The sequence below is a fragment of the Equus przewalskii genome, chromosome 9 (genome assembly GCF_037783145.1).
Source record: "Equus przewalskii isolate Varuska chromosome 9, EquPr2, whole genome shotgun sequence".
In the NCBI taxonomy this organism is placed as follows: domain Eukaryota; kingdom Metazoa; phylum Chordata; class Mammalia; order Perissodactyla; family Equidae; genus Equus; species Equus przewalskii.
The window spans coordinates 57,436,664-57,457,523 of NC_091839.1; the positions used below are offsets into that span (position 1 = coordinate 57,436,664).

Genomic DNA, 20,860 nt, shown 5'->3' on the forward strand with positions numbered 1-20,860 from the left:
TTTTTTTAATGCTATTTGCAATAGCGCCAGAAAGCATCAAATACATAGGATTAAATACAATGAAAGATGTGTCATACCTCTGCCACTGGAAATTACAAAACACTGCTGAGAAAAATTAAGGAAGGTCCAAATTAATAAAGATAAACCATGGCTATGAATAAAAAGATTCAATATTGTTAACAAGTGAATTTTCCCCATGTTGAACCACAGATTCAATGCAGCACCAATCTAAATGCTGGCAGCTTTCTTTGGTGGAAATTGTCAAGCTTACTCTAAAAATTTAGCCGGAAATAGTCCAGACAATTTTGAAGAAGGAAAATAAGAGTTTGAGACCCTAAACTACCATATTTCAAGACTTAATGTAAAGCCACAATAGTTAAGACAGTGTGGTACTGGCACAAGGATAGACAGTCAATGGAACAAACGACAGAGTCCATAAACAGATGTGCACATACACAGTTAGTCACTTGTTTTACAACAAATCACCACTGCAACTCAGAAAGGAAAGGATGACCTCTTCAAAAAACAGTTCTAGAATAAGTGGTCTGCAATCTCTATCTCACACTATTCACAAAAATTCAAGATGTATCATCGAGCTAAACATAAGAAGTAAAATAACACTTCTAAAAGAAAACAAAAAATACCTCCATGTCCCTGTAACCTTGGGATAGGCAGACATATCTTAAACAGGACACAAAAGCGCTAATCACAAAAGACTGATGAAATAGACTTCATTAAAATTAAGAGCCATCAAAAGCAATCATTAAGAAAATAAAAAAGGACTCATATCCAGAATATAAAACGAATCCTACAAATCCACAGGAAGACAAACCACCAGTAGAAAAACAGGATATCCACATGGCCAGTAAGCATATGAAAAGGTGCTCAGTATCATTAGCCATCATGTAAACACAAATAAAAACCACATACAGAGATACCACTTAGATCCATACAGATACACAGAAATCCACCACACAGGCTAAAATAAAAAAGACTGGTAAAACTGGTATTGGTAAGGATGTGGAACAACTGGACTCATATTTTGCTGATAGGAGCATAAAATGGTACAACTTTGGAAATTGGGATCTTTCAGCAAGTTAAACATACACCTATTTTATGACCCAGCAACTCCACTGCTAGGTACATAGTACATACCCAAGAAAAATCAATGTCCACAAAATGACAAGTACAAGAATAAGCATAGCATCTTTATTCATAATTGGCAAAAACTAGGAACAACCCAAATTTCCACCAGCCACAGAACAGACAGATAAACTGTGGTGTATTTATACAATGGAATACCACATACACACACAAAAGAATGGACTGCTGCTATTCAAAGATGAATACAGATGAACGTCACGGAAATGTTGCTGAATGAAAGCAGTCAAAAATAATTCCACTTATAGGAAGTTTAAGAATAGGCAAAACTAATCTATGGTAATACCAGTCAGAATGGAGGGGAGGGTGTGGAGGTGGATGGAGGGGTGACTAACTGAAAAGGGACACAGGGAGCTTTCTAGGGTGCTAGTAAGGTTTTATATCTTGATCTTGGTATCATAGGTACATATATATGGTCAAACTTCAGGCGCTGTACAAATAGGATTTGAACATTTTAGTGTATGTTTTACCTCAATAAAGATAATGATAATAACAATAATAAACTTACACTCCCAACAACTCCATTTGCTTGCTTTTGTTTTTGTTGCTTTGATTGTGATAAGGGCACAGGTGTAGGTTTTTTTTTTAAAGGTTTCTTTTTTTTTGATTTAGCAGTTTTCTTGGGTCCTTTACTCTTCTGTTGCCATCCTCCTTTTGTCCTGTTCTTGTTAGTATCACCCTGCTGTAAATCACAACACACATACACCTTCAGAAGTTAGAGCAATAGTTTCACTTGGGAGTCATAGTAAAATTGCTAAACTAAATGTTTTCATAAACTGAATTACTCTCCCACGGCAATATAAATCAATATCTATTAGAGAACTAAACAAAACATTTCTTTCACCAGGAAAGACAGCTAAGAAAACTCAAGTTTTTACCCCATCTTCTGCTGGCTGTTCCTCTGCAGCACAGATGGACTGCTCCTTTTCAAATACTTCCTAGACACAGCAAGAAGAAAAATACAAAATCTATCAATCTATACTTATCTTTCAGATAAACAAAGCAATCTCCCAAAATATATCACCAGTAAGTTTTTTAACTGGTAACAATTGGGGTGGGGGGGAGGACGAGAGACTTTTAGCAATTACTAAATGATGAGTGTGTGCAAATTCAGCAATTACTAAATGATACTTCAGAAGTTATGTTATCCAATATCTCACATCTGTCTTGAATATATTTTGAAAAATACAGTCTACTTAAATTTACAAATGCAATGACAAGTAAACTCATTATAAAGTCAAAAATATTTCATAGTTTAAATTTTCACTTTTATTCTAAAAGTAATCAGATATGACTATTTTAATGTCATGAGAATCCGAATACACTGCATAATGTTTTATCAAACATTAAAACTTCACAAGAATATCAGTTTATTCATTATTGTCAGTGATATTGCTCACTGGATCTGTAACTAACAAGTGGAACACCAAGAAAAGCCTAAAGACATATCCACCCACTACATAATCCATTAGAATCAGCACGGAAGCTATAAATTTAGGATTTAAATTACAGTAAGAATTGATGCTAGAAGATGACACCAAATGATAATGTGTTTAAGAAACTGCCTGGAATTATTAAAGCTAACAAGTAAAAACAATGACAAAGGCTCTAAACTGTTAGTCTAATTCAGGGGTCAGTAACTATGGCCCGTTGCCTGCTTTTTAAACAACGTTGCACTGGAACACAATCATGTCCACTTGTGAGTTCAGCAGTTACATACAGAGACTCTGTGGACTGTAAACCCTAATATACTAACTGGACCTTTGTAGAAAAAGACTGCCAACTCCTAGTCTATCATCTGCTTCATTCCTTCATTTATTAGCTGGGTTGTAACACATAATTACTCTGAGGTACAGTTCATACAAGAATTGGAAGATAAATACTTGATTCTTCCCCTTCCTCCAGGGTAGACCTGCTTTTCCTTCTACCAATTACCTCAGAAGTGTCAACAGCACAAGGCCAATTTTTTGCTCATTGCTCAAGCTGGGAATTCCCAAGAATGTGGGTAGTGTGAATTAGGATTCTAAACCCAATCCTGGCCACTGGCTTAGAGTTTCTTCTTCTCCCAGGAGGACCTCCGCATCCAGAGCCTGTGACACAAATGTTTCCTTACCACTTGCTACCATAAAACCAACAACTTTGATTTGATATATCCCACCACAAGAGATTTTAGACATCGGGGTTAAATGCAGCATGTTTCCTGCAGATGCTTATAGATCCCAGAGTAGAATAGGCTAAAATCTACCACTAGTTGAATAAACTGAGTTGAAATTCCATATAGTTTATTAAAAACAATGGGTTACAACTATAGTAGCTGGGGATGGACAGTTGACTTGGGAGGTAATATAAATATGTAATAGAGAATCAAAAGAACAAGATGCAGGAAACATATGCAATATGATCAGATTAAATGAAAAAGAATGAGAAAAATACCAGTACCTATGTATATACGTATAAGCACTGTAAAGGATGAGACAGTAAAATAGGAGCATGGAGAAAGCTATGAAGGGATATACTTAAGACAGAATTCTGATCGTCTGGGGCTGAAAGGGGATTCCTGAGAGAGGTGAGAGAGAGAAGGGATCCGTGCAAAAACATCATTTAACACTACAGGTATTCATGCATTAGCATAACTAAAGGGATGAACTTCAAAATTGATAATCTCAGAGTGGTAGGATTTTAGGTAATTTTAACTCCTTCCTATACTTTTCTGCATTGCCTGAGTTTCTTCCCAGACAGCAAGAATTTTTCACATAATTAGAAAAAAGTTACTTTCATTGTAATTTTTTTAATTAAAAAAAGGAGGTAAATTCTCTAAAGAATTGACTAAAAAGGAGTAGGTGATGAAAGTCTCAACAATAGCCAATTATTAACCTCTGTATAGCACTTTACATTTTAAAAACTATACCCACATTATCTTATTATAATGTTTTACAGGGAATTAATAAATCATCACACGAAGAATTCATCTATTTTCCAAGTTTGTGTATGTGAAAAAGTAAAATTTCAAAACAGCTAAGAGAACTTGCAAAATTAAATTTTGCTACAAGTTTTGACTTTGAGACTGTATGACTTAAAATGAGAAAATAAATATAAAAACCTTAACACATAACTCAACGCATAAAAAAAGCTTACTTACTGCCATTGTTTGCCTTGTCAATTTAACCAACACTGTAACTAGAGATCCTACTGTGATGTTGTTGCTGTCTTCATCATCCAATACTATAAAATGAAAGGAAAAAAAACAGACTAAAAAATAAAACTCGAGATCTATGACACCACAAACAGCAAAACTTAACTTACCAAAATCAATCTGGTACTTCAGTCTTTCAAACATACTATATTTTAAACTTACCCAGTAAAAAATAATTTACTGACTGTCTACTCATATAAGGCTCTCCAGTAGATGCCTTCAACAATGTTCTCAATTAATACTTAAAATAGCTCTATAAAGCATTATTACTATTTCCACTTTAAAGAAGAAACTGAGGTTCAGAAATAAAGTAAAACGCCCAAGGTCACATAATGGCTATACTAGCAATGCCAGGTTTCAAACCTAGGTCTTTTAAGACAAAGTATAATGTGAGGACTACCATATCTTAGCTTTCTCTCACAGTGATATAAAAATAGGGTTCTGTCACTCTATTAAATTGTGTACACCTTATATTCACAAGACTTTTCCTGTATGATCAATGCCTGTCAGAATAAAATAATTAAAACTAGTATTCTAAGTCACATTAAACAGATTTATTTTTTTAAGGCAAGAACTTGAAAATATTGATTATATTAAAAAGCACCTTAATACTTTTTGCAATTTTCTCTTTTTTTTTTGGAGGAAGATTAGCCCTGAGCTAACATCTGCTGCCAATTCTCCTCTTTTTGCTGAGGAAGACTGGCCGTGAGCTAACATTCACGCCCATCTTCCTCTACTTTCTATGTGGGACGCCCGCCACAGCATGGTTTGACAAGCAATGTCTAGATCCGCACCTGGGATCCAAACCAGCGAATCCCAGGCCATCAAAGCCGACCGTGCGAACTTAACCACTGCACCACTGGGCCGGCCCCTTGCAATGTTTTCATAATTGCTTAATTTTTTAAGACCACATTTGTCACACATCTCCAAAAGTCTAATAACAAATATAATCTTAAATAAACATTAAAAATTAAATAAAATTAACTTATGAAATATATCTCCTATTCAAATGTAGATAGAATTCACTTTTTCCTACATATGTTATCTGTAAGAGTATTCTTCACTATGTACTTCTGCCTACAGGTTTTTCTAGGTTTGCTATGTTCATTTTACACAGATTTACGCTACCACACTTTGTCCTGGCCTGCACTAACACACCACCAGTTGGAAAATTACGGCTTCCAGCAGCCTTTAACTCTTATCTCCTCCATCACTGGCTGTAAGGTCCAACAGCCGGGCATCAAGAGAGGGTACAATAGCCTTTCTTCAACCTGGAAGTCTCCATTATCTCAAATTAAACGTGGGCTACATATTCAGCAACACTGCAAAGTTCTATGTGTGTGAGCAATGCACGTGAATTAACAGCTATAACAATGTCTACCTGCCGTTTGACTCCTTAAAGTGAAGAAAAAGCCTATCGGAGATTCTGCACAGCCTCTAACGTGGGGAAACAGACTCACCATCCCCAGTACTGGATCAAGCAGATGCCCCTTCCCTGCTTCTAAATTTTTCTACTCTCCCTCCATTAACTACAGTACTCATATTACACATTTCAATAACACTGTAAAGATTTAAAATAACAAATTGTCTATACGGGATGCTATGGAACGGAACACATCATAATTTTATTTCCCAGTGAGACTGAATACTCTTTACTTCTTCTAATAAGAAAATCTCTCTGACATTCATTTTTCTAAGCAGCATGTACTTTTTACAACTCTTGACTCTATCAAAGAGTATCTCTTGAGTCCCAAACTAGATTTTTATTTGAATAGTTTCTGGATTAAATCAGTATGGTCCTAAATGAAACTTTCAGATTGTTTTTAATGTTAGAAAACTCATGGACCCACAGGGAAATCCCAACTCTCCAACAAAGTAATCCCAGTTTTCACTACATGTATTCTACACTCCAGGCAAATTGAAACCAGATCGCAATTTACTTTCCTTTCTCAAACACCCTAGTCTTTGGGAGTCATTTATCTCTTCTCAATTCCAGTTAGAATGCAAACTCAACACGGCAGGGGCTCTGTCTTACTCCCCACTGCTTCCTTAGCACCCAGAAGAATTAGTGGCACTCAGTATTTGTTGAATGAATAAATGGCACAATGTCTGTGTCATTCACTTAACACAAGCCTACGTTTTCTTGTTTTTATTTCTATGTTTATTTCTTACTTCCTCAATTAGACTACAAGCCCTTTAAAGAAGGAAACCACTCCTAATGCATCCTTGTATTCTTGGTCCGACAAGAATATTCTCACAACAGTAACTGAGCAAATGTCCAACCTCAGAACAATACCACAAGGAAGGAATGGAACAGATAATCTCTAATTCTGCCACCATTCTAAGGTACTACTACTCAGCTATTAGAAAAATAATCTCTATTTTTTCATTCCAAGCAGACATTAAAGATAAGAGGTAAGTCAAGAAAAACCACATGAAATGTGGCATAGAACATGGTAATTCTCAAGGTTTAATTAACATAAATAAGTTGGGTTTTTAAAAAATTAATTGTAGAACTAAGCAGCTATTTCTTTCACACTAACAATAGATATATTTCAAATATCTTTCATTACATCTGGAAATCTGTTTCATTCCTTACAAAGTTAAGATATTCCTGAAAGCTGAACTACAGAGCAGTCCTCAAATTCAACCGCATTATAAGGATAATAAAAGTAGGACTCTACCAGTGTTCTCAAAAATTAAATATACACCATTTTACATCTTAACAAATCTGACAGATAAACTACAGTTCTGCAAAGTGTAATTACAAGTTACGTTATTAAATGAAGTGTTTTGAGAACCTTGAGCCAAACAAATGAGAGCCAATGTATCAAAAGAGAAGCAATGCTCAAAAGGGAAACCTCCCACTTACCTTGTGACTTTATGTCCATAGTCACATATGGGAAACTCCCAAGGACAGCCATAACCTCTTCATATTTCTCATCTTCAAGAAAATGCAGTAGATTGTGACGATCTGATTCTTTTAAACTCACCAAATCGTGGATAGTCTTAATTTTGTACTGAATTTAAAAAGAGAAAGAAAATAAATCCCAAAGTCATGAATCTTTTCATAAAAGAAAAATTATTAGCAAGTTTACTAAAACAAAATCAAATAAGTTTTAGAAAAATGTTAAGATTGCATTTATTTCAAAGCAGAAAATATAACTTTATTGCATTTCATGACCTTTTTCTCTAAGGAAATGTAAATTCAGGGTTTTTTCAATTACAAAGTTATTACAGAGTTATTTTCTAAAATCAGAAAAAATAAAGTTAGAGGAAAAAAACTGTAACATTCATATAGAATCTTGATCCAAACAAGAACTACTGCCATCTGATGTGTTCAGTTTGCTGATCCTTATTTTCAATTTTAATAACAACCTTTAAGAGGATAAATTTATCTCTAGGTATAGCTGCATCCTTAAGGTTTTACTATGCAATTTTTTCATTTTTGTTGTTTTTTAAATATAACTGCCGCTGCAGTAATATCAATCTTGGCTAAATGGATACTCCAGAGAGCGTTCTTTAATTTCCAGGTGTTTGGTGCGAGCTATTATTGTTTACTTTCACAGACACGGATTAGATCATGAGGCATGTGAAATGCCTGCTTCTGAATTCTAAAGTTTTTAATTATAACTTAAAATGTGATCAAATTTATAAGAGTAACCCAATTACTTTAAAGGACAGAGAACTGATGTAAATTTTTAATACACATTAATTCTACCTTAATATACTATCAAATCCAATGTCGACCTTCTACCCACTTTGTCCAATGTCTACAAAGTAATGTTGAAAATCTCCTACAAAAATTACTGTTTCATTCCGTTTTTTCTATTATTTCCTCAAGTTTTTCATTTATACATATTTTTGCTATATCTTAAGATTCAATATCATGTCTTTACTACAGATTATATTTTCATCTTTATTTGACCTACTTATTTTTTGAATGCTTAATTTTTTCTTTGTTCATACTCAACCAATAAGCCATGAATGAAATGACTGGAAAATATACAGTGCATTTTTACTGAGTACATTCATCGTTGGTAACATAATACAAGGAACAAAGTGCTAACTATTAAAATGCACCAAATCCCAAAGTAGTAAAACGGCTTAGAGCAGTCAAATATTATACCACAGCTACCTAACCCAGAAAATGTCAGCAGAGTCACCTGGGGGACAGTACAGAAGGTTTAAGTCATTCTAATCTAAGAAATTCATCGCACCCATTTCTAAAAACTTTTCATTCATGCTACCTTTAAATGACATGACAAACTGCTTCAACATGTTAAAATAGCCGAGAATCACCTTTTTATGGTTTGAGACCCTCCTAAGATTGTCCTCTTCAATGTGAGGGAGCTGCAGGAGGGGGGACTTGAACTGCTGCAGGCCTTGCACAGCCATCTGGGAAAGCTTCATGCAGTTTTCTAGGGATGCCAAAGTTGGAGCACGAAACTCCCTTTCTTAGAAAGAAGAGGAGGAAAAGAAGAAACAGGGCTGGACTTTTTATATGATCAAGAGTATACAATTCATCACAAAAACAAGATTCATGTAAACATCCTTAACACCTCAATTTTTATTTTTTTTTTTGGTGAGGAGGATTGGCCCTGAGCTAACATCTGTTGCCAATCTTCTTCTTTCTGCTTGAGGAAGATAACTGTTAAGCTAATATCTGTGCCAATCCTCCTTTATTGTGTATGTGGGATGCTGCCAGGCACGGCTTGACTGAGCAGTGTGTAGGTCCACGACTGGATCCAAACCCATGAACCCTGGGCCGCCAAAGTGGAGTGTGAGAACTTAACCACTACACCACTGGGCCAGCCCCTCAAATTTTAAGATGATGGTGTTGATGTTCCTTTAAAAGTTACTGGACAAGATATAAAAAATATACAAACTTCATCAAATGCACATTATCCAATAACCACCATTGATTTAATAGGAAAATTCTTTGCATTACCTCCAAAACCAGTAAATTATCAGACATTATCAGTATCGAGACTGTACTGACACTATGCCAAGAACTGACATCATCCATAACAACAAACCACAATCACTAACTTCCTTCTTAAGACTTAAGTCTCCCTTTCCATTACTGACCACAAACTCCCTCATTCTTTTTTCCCTTCATGGAAAAAACATGTCAGGTGAATTTTGAATCACCGTCATATCACTTAAAGAATTATTTCAAACTTGTTTAAATACAGAATAACTTAACTCTAAAAACATTCAGAGGAAGGAAAAGGATATAGTAAATCTTTGTAAACAATAACAATAGATAAAAAAATTAAATTCAAAAATATAATGAGTTGTGATAAAGACTTTACCTAATGGAAAATATAGGAAAGAAATAAGAAAACCATGAACAAAATTGGGAAAGCTGATTCAATTTATAAAACTATAAAGCGTAAGCTGCATATGCTTGCAAGAAAAAGTACAACATAATTAATTATATTTCCTCCGCACCTTCACGGCTCCGGGCCATTATTATTAGTTGGCAGATCACATTAACCATTTCTTGAAGTAGAGAAGGGCATTTTTTTAGCATAAATTGCTGATCTGAAAAACAATAACAAACCTGAAACAAATCATTTTACTTTTATAGTTAAAACATCTTTATCATCTGTAGTCCAAAACTAATACTAAATTGAAGTTGTCCCACAAATATTTTGCACAAACTCAGAATTTTTACAGGTTGAACACAATAGTTTCTCCTCAGCAGCACTACGTCAAAAATCAGCCAGAAAACCCTAGCTCAGATTAGATGTTTCATAGGCAAATTTTTAACATCATGGTGTTGGGTTTTATAAGTTAACTTCCCACCTTTTTCTTTGGAAATAGTCAATCTTAAACTTCATCCCAATATTACTACAATTAAGAACTTTAAGAATTTTATTCTTGTGCACCTAAGTTTCTAAAGTATAATTATGGATAAGTCCACAGACTAAGAATACCTGTCAACTAAACACGGGGGACGGCAAAGAGACTCTTTCATTTATATTTCATATAATAGTTAACCATTAAGATCATCCATTGGAGTTGGTACTCAACCTAAGAAAATATTTGTCCCCTGTTTCTTATATAATTGGCAAAAACGGAGATAATTTCATATCTGTACAGAACTCTGGGAACAGAATTACCAGCTAACTTACAACTCCAATAATAATGCCTAAATAGTGCTCTTTCATTCATTCCAACAGAAGCATCCTATCCTATCACCAACCACTAAGCATCAACTGGCCTTGTTTCCAGAGGAGTTTGATTGAATTATTGGCTTAAAAGACAGGGGACAAGGAAGTTTCATTAAGAAAGAACATTTATTCCCTAAGGATAATAACCTTCTTTTAATACTTCAGTTGAAATCATGCAAGTGAAGAAGAGATGATGCTCAAATTCCTAACATCCCTGGAAACACCGCTGTCCCAATCTATTGCTTTTCCTTTCAGTAGAACAGATGGCTTCAAGCACTTATAAAACTTAAGATAAAGACTAAATAGACACTTTACTGGTAACCACTGCTGGAGGGTGGTGGTGGTGGTGCAGGGGTTGACTGAAATATTTGTTGTGAAATCTATTTTTTCTCCCCACAAAGAGTTTACAAAAGCCCTTTTATAAAAAAGTCATTAGGAACTCCTGTATATCAGCAATTGACTAAACATTTCTCATAGAGTATTCCCTCACCTTGAAACATCAAATTTTAACATTTGCCAAAACACCTGACTCAGAACTTCAAAGTATTTGTGAAGTAATTATGTAGTATATAGATTTCTTTTTAAAAGGCCCTTGCGCAATTATATGATTGAGCAAAAACCAACAGCAACAGAAACACTGCATCATGAGCTCTAGTTAAATCCATTGCTTTTGCAGACTAAAACCCTGCAGATATTAGAATCACAAATACCTTCTTCAAGGGTCTCAGGAATTTTCATTCTGGCCAGATGAGACAGCAAAAGAACTCTGGCCTTCAGGCTATATGGGCAGGTAAGCGGAGGCTCATTCTTCTTTAAATTAATGCTGCCAATTTCTCTAATCAGCTAGAGTAAATAAAATACTTATTCAAAAAATATATACTTAAAAAGCATTTAACGTTAATACTTAAATACTTTATCAAGGAATTTGGGAGACAGGCCTAACCTGAGGTATTAGAATATTATCTGTAGGTTTGCTTGTGGCATCTTTATTATACTGAGGATCAAATTCAGAGGCTCCAGCCAAAACCATGATAAGACCTAGGAAAACAAAAGAAATATGAAGGTAAATAAATAAATGTGCTCTTCCTATTAATTTCCCCTCCTATAATCCCTCATTAATCCTAGACTGAGGCCGTTTTCCAGTCATGCACAATGCTAAAAATCATCTTAATCCCACTACTACAAGTATTAATTTCTCCCATAAAAAAATAAACATTTCTTTTTTAAATGTTGTGCAATATTACCTATCACAAGTGAATAGAAATATGCATCAAATTAAGGGCCCCAAAGCAAGTGGATGCATTAAAATCACTTCAAACAGCATCTGTTTCTAGATCTAAGTATGTGTTCCATAGAAAACTTCGAGAGAGTATTAAGTATTCCATGCGATGTTAGTAACTGGTAATGTGAAAAAAGGGGAGAGGTCTGTGGTTAAATAAGGCTGAGAAATAATGAGTTAAAAAGAGTTTTAAGTTTCTTCACTTCGTGACTTTTCAGAGCCTTGAGTAAACTAAAATACTCTGTAATTTAGAGAAGTTTTAATTATGGAACCCTGGATGGTTTTATGAGAGTAGTGTTCCTTGAAGTACACATGATTTGCAGCCACCTATATTAGCATTATTCTCGTTAGCCTATACAAGCTCTTTAATGACTGGCATGATAGTCATCAATCACACCTTACAGCAGAAAATACACGCCACATACCACAAAGAGCAGGACAGTACAGAGGTTAAGTGCACAGATCCTGGAGTTTCCAATTCCTAGCTAAAGGGCCTAGGACAATATTTTTCACCTCTCTATAGGCCTTCGTTTCTTCATATGGGTGACACACAGTAAGCACAGTAATATGTTAGAGCTACTACTAATACTACCCTCAAACATTTTCATGAAAACAACTGTTCCTAGACAGTTATGTAAATGGTGGTAATGCTAAAGTAATCAAAGATATATAACCAAACCCACCAGGAACATAATGCTTTTCTGATGGAATTAATTGTGTGAGGCTAAGTATCACCCTCGGAAATGAAACAGAAATCAAGATCACTGATGTAAAAAAAAGCACATTAAAACAGATTATAAACATGAAACATTTTCATAAGGGAGTAAGTTTCTATATTAATATTTTAATCTAGCACAAGGAAGAGTGACATGTGTGCATAAGGGAAAGTAACATCCATTCATTCCACAGCAATAAAGGAGCTGCTCATTCCTCAGAAATGTAAGATCTGTTCACACAGTCACATGATCCTGAGGAGTCTCTTTCTCATTACTAAGAAAGTTAGTAAAACTGGAAAATCCAAAACACAGAAAACTTCATTCAGGTTTTGGAACAAAAATGCAGTCTCCAGTTAAGCACAATTTAAAATTTAAGCCTCTTTTTTTTTTCTTAAGAAGAGGAAAGAGGATGTTTATGATTTTTGCAGAGCAGTGATTCTGAAAGGGAACTCTATATATTCCAGAGATAAAAGTTACAATGTTAACTTTATAGGATCAAAGAAACTATTTAGGGAGCCAGCCCTGTGGCATGGTGGTTAAGTTCAGCAGGCTCCACTTCAGCAGCCCAGGTTCAGATCCCAGGCACAGAGTCATGCTGTGGTGGCGACCCATATACAAAGTAGAGGAAGACTGGCACAGATGTTAGCTCAAGGCTAATCTTCTTCAAGTAAAAAAAGAAGAAGAAGAAGACTGGCAACAGATGTTAGCTCAGGGCGAATCTTCCTTAGCAAAAAAAAAAAAAGAAGAAGAAGAAGAAAGAAAGAAGAAGTATTTAGGATGGTACTTTTTTTTAATAAGAAATTCTGGGGGCTGGCCCCGTGGCTGAGTGGTTAAGTTCATGCGCTCTGCTTCAGCAGCCCAAGGTTTCACCAGTTTGGATCCTGGGCGCGGACATGGCACCACTCATCAGGCCATGTGAGGGGGTGTCCCAGATGCCACAGCCAGAAGGACCAACAACTAAAATATACAACTAGGTACTGGGGAGATTCGGGGAGAAAAAGAAAAAGAGAAAGAGAGAAAGATTGGCAACAGTTGTTAGCTCAGGTGCCAATCTTTTAAAAAAAAAAGTCTACAAAGCATTTCAAACAGAAATTCTGAAATAAGACTGCAGGAATGAAATATTCTGGCAGTTTTCCTTCAACATACCCAAGACCTCTACTTATTTTACTACGATTGATAGAGCATAATGTACTGGTTTAGGACTCGGGAATCAGATTGCCTGGGTTGCATCCTGGATTTATACTTATCATGTATCCTTGGGCTCAGTGTCCTCATCTACAAAATGTGCTTAACAACAGCCTTACTTATGGAGGAGGTATAGCAAAGGTTAAATGAGTTAATACATGCATAGTCCCAGCAATGCTGGCACACACAAATACTCAAAAAATGTTAGCTAGTAGTATTATAAAATTAGTCCACATGAAGCTTTACCATAAAATTTCTAAAACAAACAATAATATATACACACACACACACACCCGAGTAAATGGGAATAATAGGAATACATATCAAGAAATGTGATAAAGGGCATTAGCATTTTCTTCCAGCTTTAGTGATATGAACTGAGTATCTATAAACTGTAAAATGGAATTTCTGCAATTGAATATATATCAACTCCACATAAGTGACTCAGGAAATAATCTAATATCACAATTACTTAAATTTACTTACGTTTCATATCCATATTTCGGGTTTTATAAACAAAATATGTATAAATCTGTGTTGTGCGTATTAGAATCTGGTCTCCACTATAGCGTATTGAGCGATACCACCAAGAACCCTAAAACACAAATAAAATTAAAGAAGAAATAAAGCATCAAATTTTCCAAATGTTCATAAACCAATAAAAATACTTGAGCTTTAGAACAAATGCCTTTGTTACATATTTCAAATGATTTATATAGCAAAAATTTATACTGCTTGACCTCTAATCACCAACCTAGCTCACTACATACATATGCTTAAAACATTTAAGTTTCAGCTAGAAATTGTTTGATGACAAAATAGGAATGAAACAATCAATTGCTATAAGCAACAAGCTAGTTCCTGACAGATATCATGTCTTCAACAAATATTTGATAAGTAAGTATAAGAGCAACTTTATAGCTGATACACTACTTTCACTCACATTACTCCATACAATCGGATCCTCACAACAATACTATGAAGAAGGCAAGACAAGCTAACGATTAGCCTCAGTGTGGGACTCAGAGGAACTATAAAATCAGAAAGACCACCACCAGTTACAAGAGCAATAACAGTAAAATCATAAACTTCATGGAATCTCCCTACTAGGGTCCTACGCAGCTGTTTTTAAAAATGAGGTTGCTCTCTATGCTGTACCCCTAATTTATGAAGCAAAAATGTCACAGAACAATACATACAGCAAGATCACATTTTTTAAAAGTGTGCATGTATACTTAATGCATAGAAAAATATTTGAAAGGGAAAAGACCAAATTGAGCAGTGATTATCTCTGACACAGAAATGGAGTTGAGGGAGGTAGTGAAGGAAGATTTTCATTCTAAACTCTAAACCCATCCGTATTATCTCAGTTGTGCGTAAATTTTGGATTGGAGGGAGATATATTTTAACATACATAAGTGATGTCACCTTTAGAAGACAAAGTATAGTTGAAGCTAAGACTCTTAAAATTCAAGGATCAACGGATTATATTCTAATACAAATTACAATCTTATAAGGAGACTCTCCAAAGCATGCCACCAATTCTCTTTCCAAAAAAATATTAATGAAAAGAGCTAGAACTTACCACAACAACTGGAAGGATAACCATGAACGCCAATCCATATACAAGTAAAACCTAGAATTGAAAAGACGAAAAAAAAGTGGTGGCCTTCGTCAGGTAAACTATAACTTCTATGAAGACTTATTTTGAGGCTTACATGTGGGAGGCACTATTAAAAGCACTTCTCATGTATTATTTTGTTTAATCCTTATTTTTAAACTGTGTGAAAAAGGTACCATTATTATTTTCCTTTTGCAGATAGGGAACCTGCAGCATATATGGGTTACATGGCTTGCTAGATCACACAGCTAGTAGGTAGCAGAGGTAGGACTGGAATCCAGGCATTCTAGCTCTAGAGCGTATGCTCTTATCCACTATAATAAATTACCTTTTAATTTGCTCTATAGATAACACTAGCAAAACAGCTTTATACATATTTCCCTTCCAGTCAGGTACTTATATATCCACACCTTGGCAAGCAGTTGGTGCCTTGGAAATGACTGATAGAACCCTGGGTTTCTTTGCCTAAAGATCAAGGAGGAACTTCATAACGTTCTGTCTGCAAGTAATTTCTGTCTATTGTCTCAGATTTTTCGCCTACTGCTTGATCCCAAATCTGGTAGCTAACTATCTTTTTCTTCTCTAATATTGCCAGAGTAACCCTAAGTATGATAAACAACCTTCTATACAGCAACTATATACCTTTGAAGACAATGCATGTTAATCTGCCATAAAATAACATCAAATAGCCATTTCAAAACAAATTAGACTATATGGATATTTTTATTGCTTCAAAGATAGCTCCTAAATAATTATTTTCAAGAAAGTTGAAGAGGGAAGCATCTACTCCTGAATAATAGGTTAAGGTAATTCCTGATGCTTTTAGAGTTGCAGCATCTATCAGTGATTAAAGTCTGATACCCTACTGCCTCCTGAAGAACCATATGGAATATATATATCATTAATTTAGCATACATTAATCTAGGCTGGGTAAATGTGAAAATTAGGATAATTTAAATTCTGAGCACTACCTAGGATAAATGTAAATACTATAAAAAAATAGTAGTTCCTCAAACCAAGGCTAGGACCTGATCTGAAACTGCCCCCAAAAGAAAAGAAATTACCACAATTCTAAGGTTTTAAAATTAGATTTAGAACACACTGCCCCAAACCAGCAATCTAATAATGGGAACCAAGTCCTTTCTCCATTATGTAGAAACAGTCTTCACAATACAGAGCTAAATTAAAAACAGTATCCCAGTACTTTCTTTGTAAAAGCTCTCTTTATATTACCAAGATATGTCAAATATATTATAATCCATCTCCTTTAAATGCACTCACCAAAATTGAATTTTTCTGGTCAACTATCCAAGCTGGCAGGGCAATTCCAAAGCTTGTGGCTAAAATAGAAAGAATATTTCTGAAGAGTCTCCACTTGCAATTTTATTTATTTATATCCCAAAATTCCATCTCCAACTCCCCAAAAAAAGCTTTAAGAAAGATTCTCTTATTATATCCATCCTCATTACACAAAAGTTAATGGATACGGGTTATATCTGAAACTTTAAATTTTTCCAGAGGGGAAAAATAAAACCTCTAAGTACATGAATTCCTTCTTCCTAGAAAATCTAAATTCTTTCATATGGCCCCAGTTTATGTAAACACTATGAAAAGACAAGAAAATGTTTAAAGTCAATAAAGAAAAACAGATTTTTTTCCACCCAATTTTTGGAAAATAGGATAACAGGAAATAATGAATGACTGTGACTACTCTTCTCATTAAATCAATCTAAGTTCTACCTTTCAAACTAGTCTCTAGAAAGAAAAATAAAGTAAAAATTAAAGGGAACTCACATATCTGTTTAACTTCTGTGGTTATAATTTTCCTATTCATAAACTAAGAAAATTAAAATATTCTTTTCAACCTAGTTAACATTTTCATAATATATATATCGTCAGTATTTTTTACTCATCATTTACCACACCTTGAGGCCCATCTGGATTTCCAAACTCTTCCCAATTTTTCCGAGATTCTTCATCAGTTAAACTAGCATCAAAAGAACAAAGTTGCACAATTAGAAAGCCATATCTAACAATAAGAACTTGTATATATAAACTCCACTAACCAGCCAACTCACTTCTTAAAGAGATTAATTTCAGAGACTCAAGAAGAGTAAGGAGCTCTACATTAACACAAAATGCTAACTATTGAGACTTGATACAAATTCCTGGTTCTCAAGTTTAGCTAGTTCAAGCCAGATGAAACTTTAAACACTACTACATCTTCTGAAAAGTCAGGGATCACAGGTGACTTTTTTTTCTTATATGCGCATATATTTTCTAAAATTTCTTCAATGAGCATGTTTATACTTTAATAATGATGTATACTTATTTTTAAATATAAACAATATATAATTAATAATCACTCCTTCAAAACTGGCACATTACCACATTCTCAAAGAAAAAAGCGAACATCTGTAAAACTCCATTGCCATGGAAAAGGTCATTTGCATTGTGCTAAGATCACAATTTTCTCCTAAGCCAACTGCCAGCAGGACTATGGAAATATCTGCTAAAGCAACAGCTTCCTAACCAGGCAATAAGAAAGTGAGAGAGACTTTTTAAACACCTAAATATAAATATAACCCCTGAACTGGGCAATGGCTCAAGAAAAAGAGAGAGAGTGATTTTATTCCAGATCCCAGTATAGCTGTTAAAAAAACATTAAAAGAAAATTTTAATTCCTTCAAAAACTTTACAATGTTGTTAAGGAGACAAGGCAGACACACAAAAGAATGACCAATAATATAATAACAAAGGCATTCTTGCAGACCAATTGGCAAAAGATTCTGTTTATGTCCAAATCCAATTTTAGCCATATTTCTATTTCCCAGAACAGATGCACTTAAAATACAATGTAGTTCGTATTTAACAAAGCTCCATGTTGAGAGAGAGAATACAGAAGTACCTTTACAAAACAGCAAATCTTCTCAATGATTTGAAAATATTTTAAAATTTAGATTTGGTCATTTATGAAAACCAGTACCTTGGTGTCGTTAGTCCTTATTTAACTCTAACTCCACTTACACTATTTGACCTAAGGCAACAGTAAAATACAGAAACCAATGAAAAGCATTATTAAAGAGGCTGCAAGTTCAGAACGAGTGGGGCCAAGATTCTTTTCTGCCAACGGAAGGATGTTTCTCAAAAAAGTTTTGTCCCAGTTTCCCTGGACAATTGGTCCACTCCACCCAGAGCTTTAGCTATAGTTTCCTCTCAATAGTAAGTCTTCTAATCAGATTCTTTCCCCCAAAATAATGATCTCTGCCCTCTTCTGCCTTTCTGATGATGGCATCACAATAAACTGCTCTGTTTGCTATACAACACCTTCAGATTTTGCAAAATAAAGTACGGCTCACATCACAGAAGCACTCGATTTTTCAACCTGCACACACACACCTGATTACAAGTCTATTAACTCATTAATTAAACCACTTGTACAACTGCTGTGTGACAGGCACCATGCTGGATACTCAATCAAATCAAAGGAATCATCGCCTTTTTAAAAAGTCAGTGAAAAAGCAACTATTTTTTGCTACTCAGTGCTTCAGTCTAACACCATTACTAAGACTTAAAGTACTTAAAGAATTATGTGATTTTAGTATAATTCATCTGTAACAAGCTTAAACAAAACCAGTGATGCTAACATAATTTTTAAAAATTCAATGAGTATAAAGTGCCCTAAACGTGGTTATATCCCTTAACTTTGGAGGTGGGAGGTTGTGTCACAGATCTAAAGAAATCTATGCCCCTTTTGCCATGGAAAAAAATGCACATTTATAAATAAACAAATTCTGTACATAATTTCAGGGACCCCAGAGTATAAATCCTGACCTAGAGAATGCTTTCACTAAATTATCTATGAGTGCCCCTAAGCTGGCTATGTAGAACTAATTTACATGTCATGTGTAGGAACACATAAAAACACACGTGTGTGTTTGTTTTTTAAGACTGGCACCTGAGCTAACATCTCTTGCCAATCTTTTTTTTCTCTTCTCCCCAAAGCGCCCCCCAGTACATAGTTGTATATTCTCATTGTGGCATATGGGACGCCACCTCAGCATGGCCTGGTGAGCAGTGCCATGTCCGCGCCCAGGATCCAAAGCAGTGAAACCCTGGGCCACCAAATCGGACGCGTGCAAACTTAACCACTCGGCCACAGGGCCAGCCCCAAAACACACGTTTTAAAAAATTAAAATAGCTTTAAGGTAATATCTATGCTGCCCACTTATTAGAAAGTAGCTTAAAGAGAGGTTTTACATCCAAAAGCCAAATCCCAACTATATCCAGAAGAATGAACCAGAGTATTCAACAGCTGGTCTAACTTCTCAAAAATAACCATACCTCGGGGCTTGCCCCGTGGCTGAGTGGTTAAGTTCGCGTGCTCCACTGCAAGCGGCCCAGTGTTTTGTTGGTTCGAATCCTGGGCGCAGACATGGCACTGCTCATCAAACCACGCTGAGGCAGCGTCCCACATGCCACAACTAGAAGGACCCACAACGAAGAATATACAACTATGTACCGGGTGGCTTTGGGGAGAAAAAGGAAAAAAATGAAATCTTTAAAAAAAAAAAAAACCATACCTCCCCTTTAGGTTAGAACCTGCTATGAAGAAATAGGAATGACCTAGCTAGTTTGTTATAATGGACAAATAAGGGAGAGGAACTATCCTGAATAACCAAAGAAAATTCTAAAAAACTTTGAGGATCAAAACCTGTAACGGCACTCCAAAAGCTACTTGAGTTATACTTAGGCTGCTGGAGTTATACGTAAGACGGGAGCTTTAATTCAATCACTTAGAACTTAATTTAGTAAACTGCACACCTTGATCTAACGTAGGTATACCTGTACAAGGTACAAGATCTCAAAGTTCTGGGTCCCAAAATGATTTTACTTCTGCATTTGTCTGATAAAATCATCAACTACTTAAGATGTTTCACAGACAAAATTTCTATATCTTGATCGTGTAACTGAGTTAAAACCAAAGGCCATATATTATTATTCTGTACTTTTTGAAATAGTTACAATACATCATAGTCAGATTTTCAGTAACCTGAGAACAAAATCATGAACTTGGAAATGTTACAATACCTGAAGACTCAGGGGCGGGGGGAACCTGCACCAAAAGCACTAAGACGAAAACTACTAGTTAAATAATTTTGGCTATCTGACTTCCTCTGGAAATCCTCAGTTCTTAAATTACCTGAAGACAGCAACTAAGGCACTGCAATACTTGTGCAACGAGAATAAATGCTCGAAGGAGACACACAGTAAAAAGAGGGAAGGAGACACCAACTGAAAGATAGCAATTCGGAGGACATCTGCCATGCAGAAAAGAAAATGTAGTACAGGCTTCAGAAGCTCCTGAATACACTGCTTTATCACAGAATCATATTCACACAGATAACCAGCAATCCGTGGAAAGGGGGGAGAGGAGACAGTCAATATACTTTTATTAAGCACAAAAATGAGTAAGACAATATTTCCCAAACTTCTGTCATTCACACGCCACTTTCACAGTTT

General features: G+C 35.3%; 1 protein-coding gene across 1 annotated transcript in view; it reads right to left on the minus strand.

Moving 5' to 3' along the window:
• Positions 1-20,860, minus strand: part of SEC63 (SEC63 homolog, protein translocation regulator) — a 67,905-nt gene that overhangs the window by 13,531 nt on the left and 33,514 nt on the right. Inside the window, exons 5-16 of the mRNA XM_008520863.2 lie at positions 17,263-17,324; positions 16,619-16,677; positions 15,302-15,352; positions 14,203-14,311; positions 11,480-11,574; positions 11,247-11,379; positions 9,812-9,904; positions 8,657-8,811; positions 7,227-7,374; positions 4,301-4,383; positions 2,040-2,099; positions 1,670-1,843 (exon numbers count right to left, since the gene is read on the minus strand). Coding sequence (XP_008519085.2) covers positions 1,670-1,843; positions 2,040-2,099; positions 4,301-4,383; positions 7,227-7,374; positions 8,657-8,811; positions 9,812-9,904; positions 11,247-11,379; positions 11,480-11,574; positions 14,203-14,311; positions 15,302-15,352; positions 16,619-16,677; positions 17,263-17,324 — 1,222 coding nt within the window. The remainder of the gene's footprint in view (positions 1-1,669; positions 1,844-2,039; positions 2,100-4,300; positions 4,384-7,226; positions 7,375-8,656; positions 8,812-9,811; positions 9,905-11,246; positions 11,380-11,479; positions 11,575-14,202; positions 14,312-15,301; positions 15,353-16,618; positions 16,678-17,262; positions 17,325-20,860) is intronic.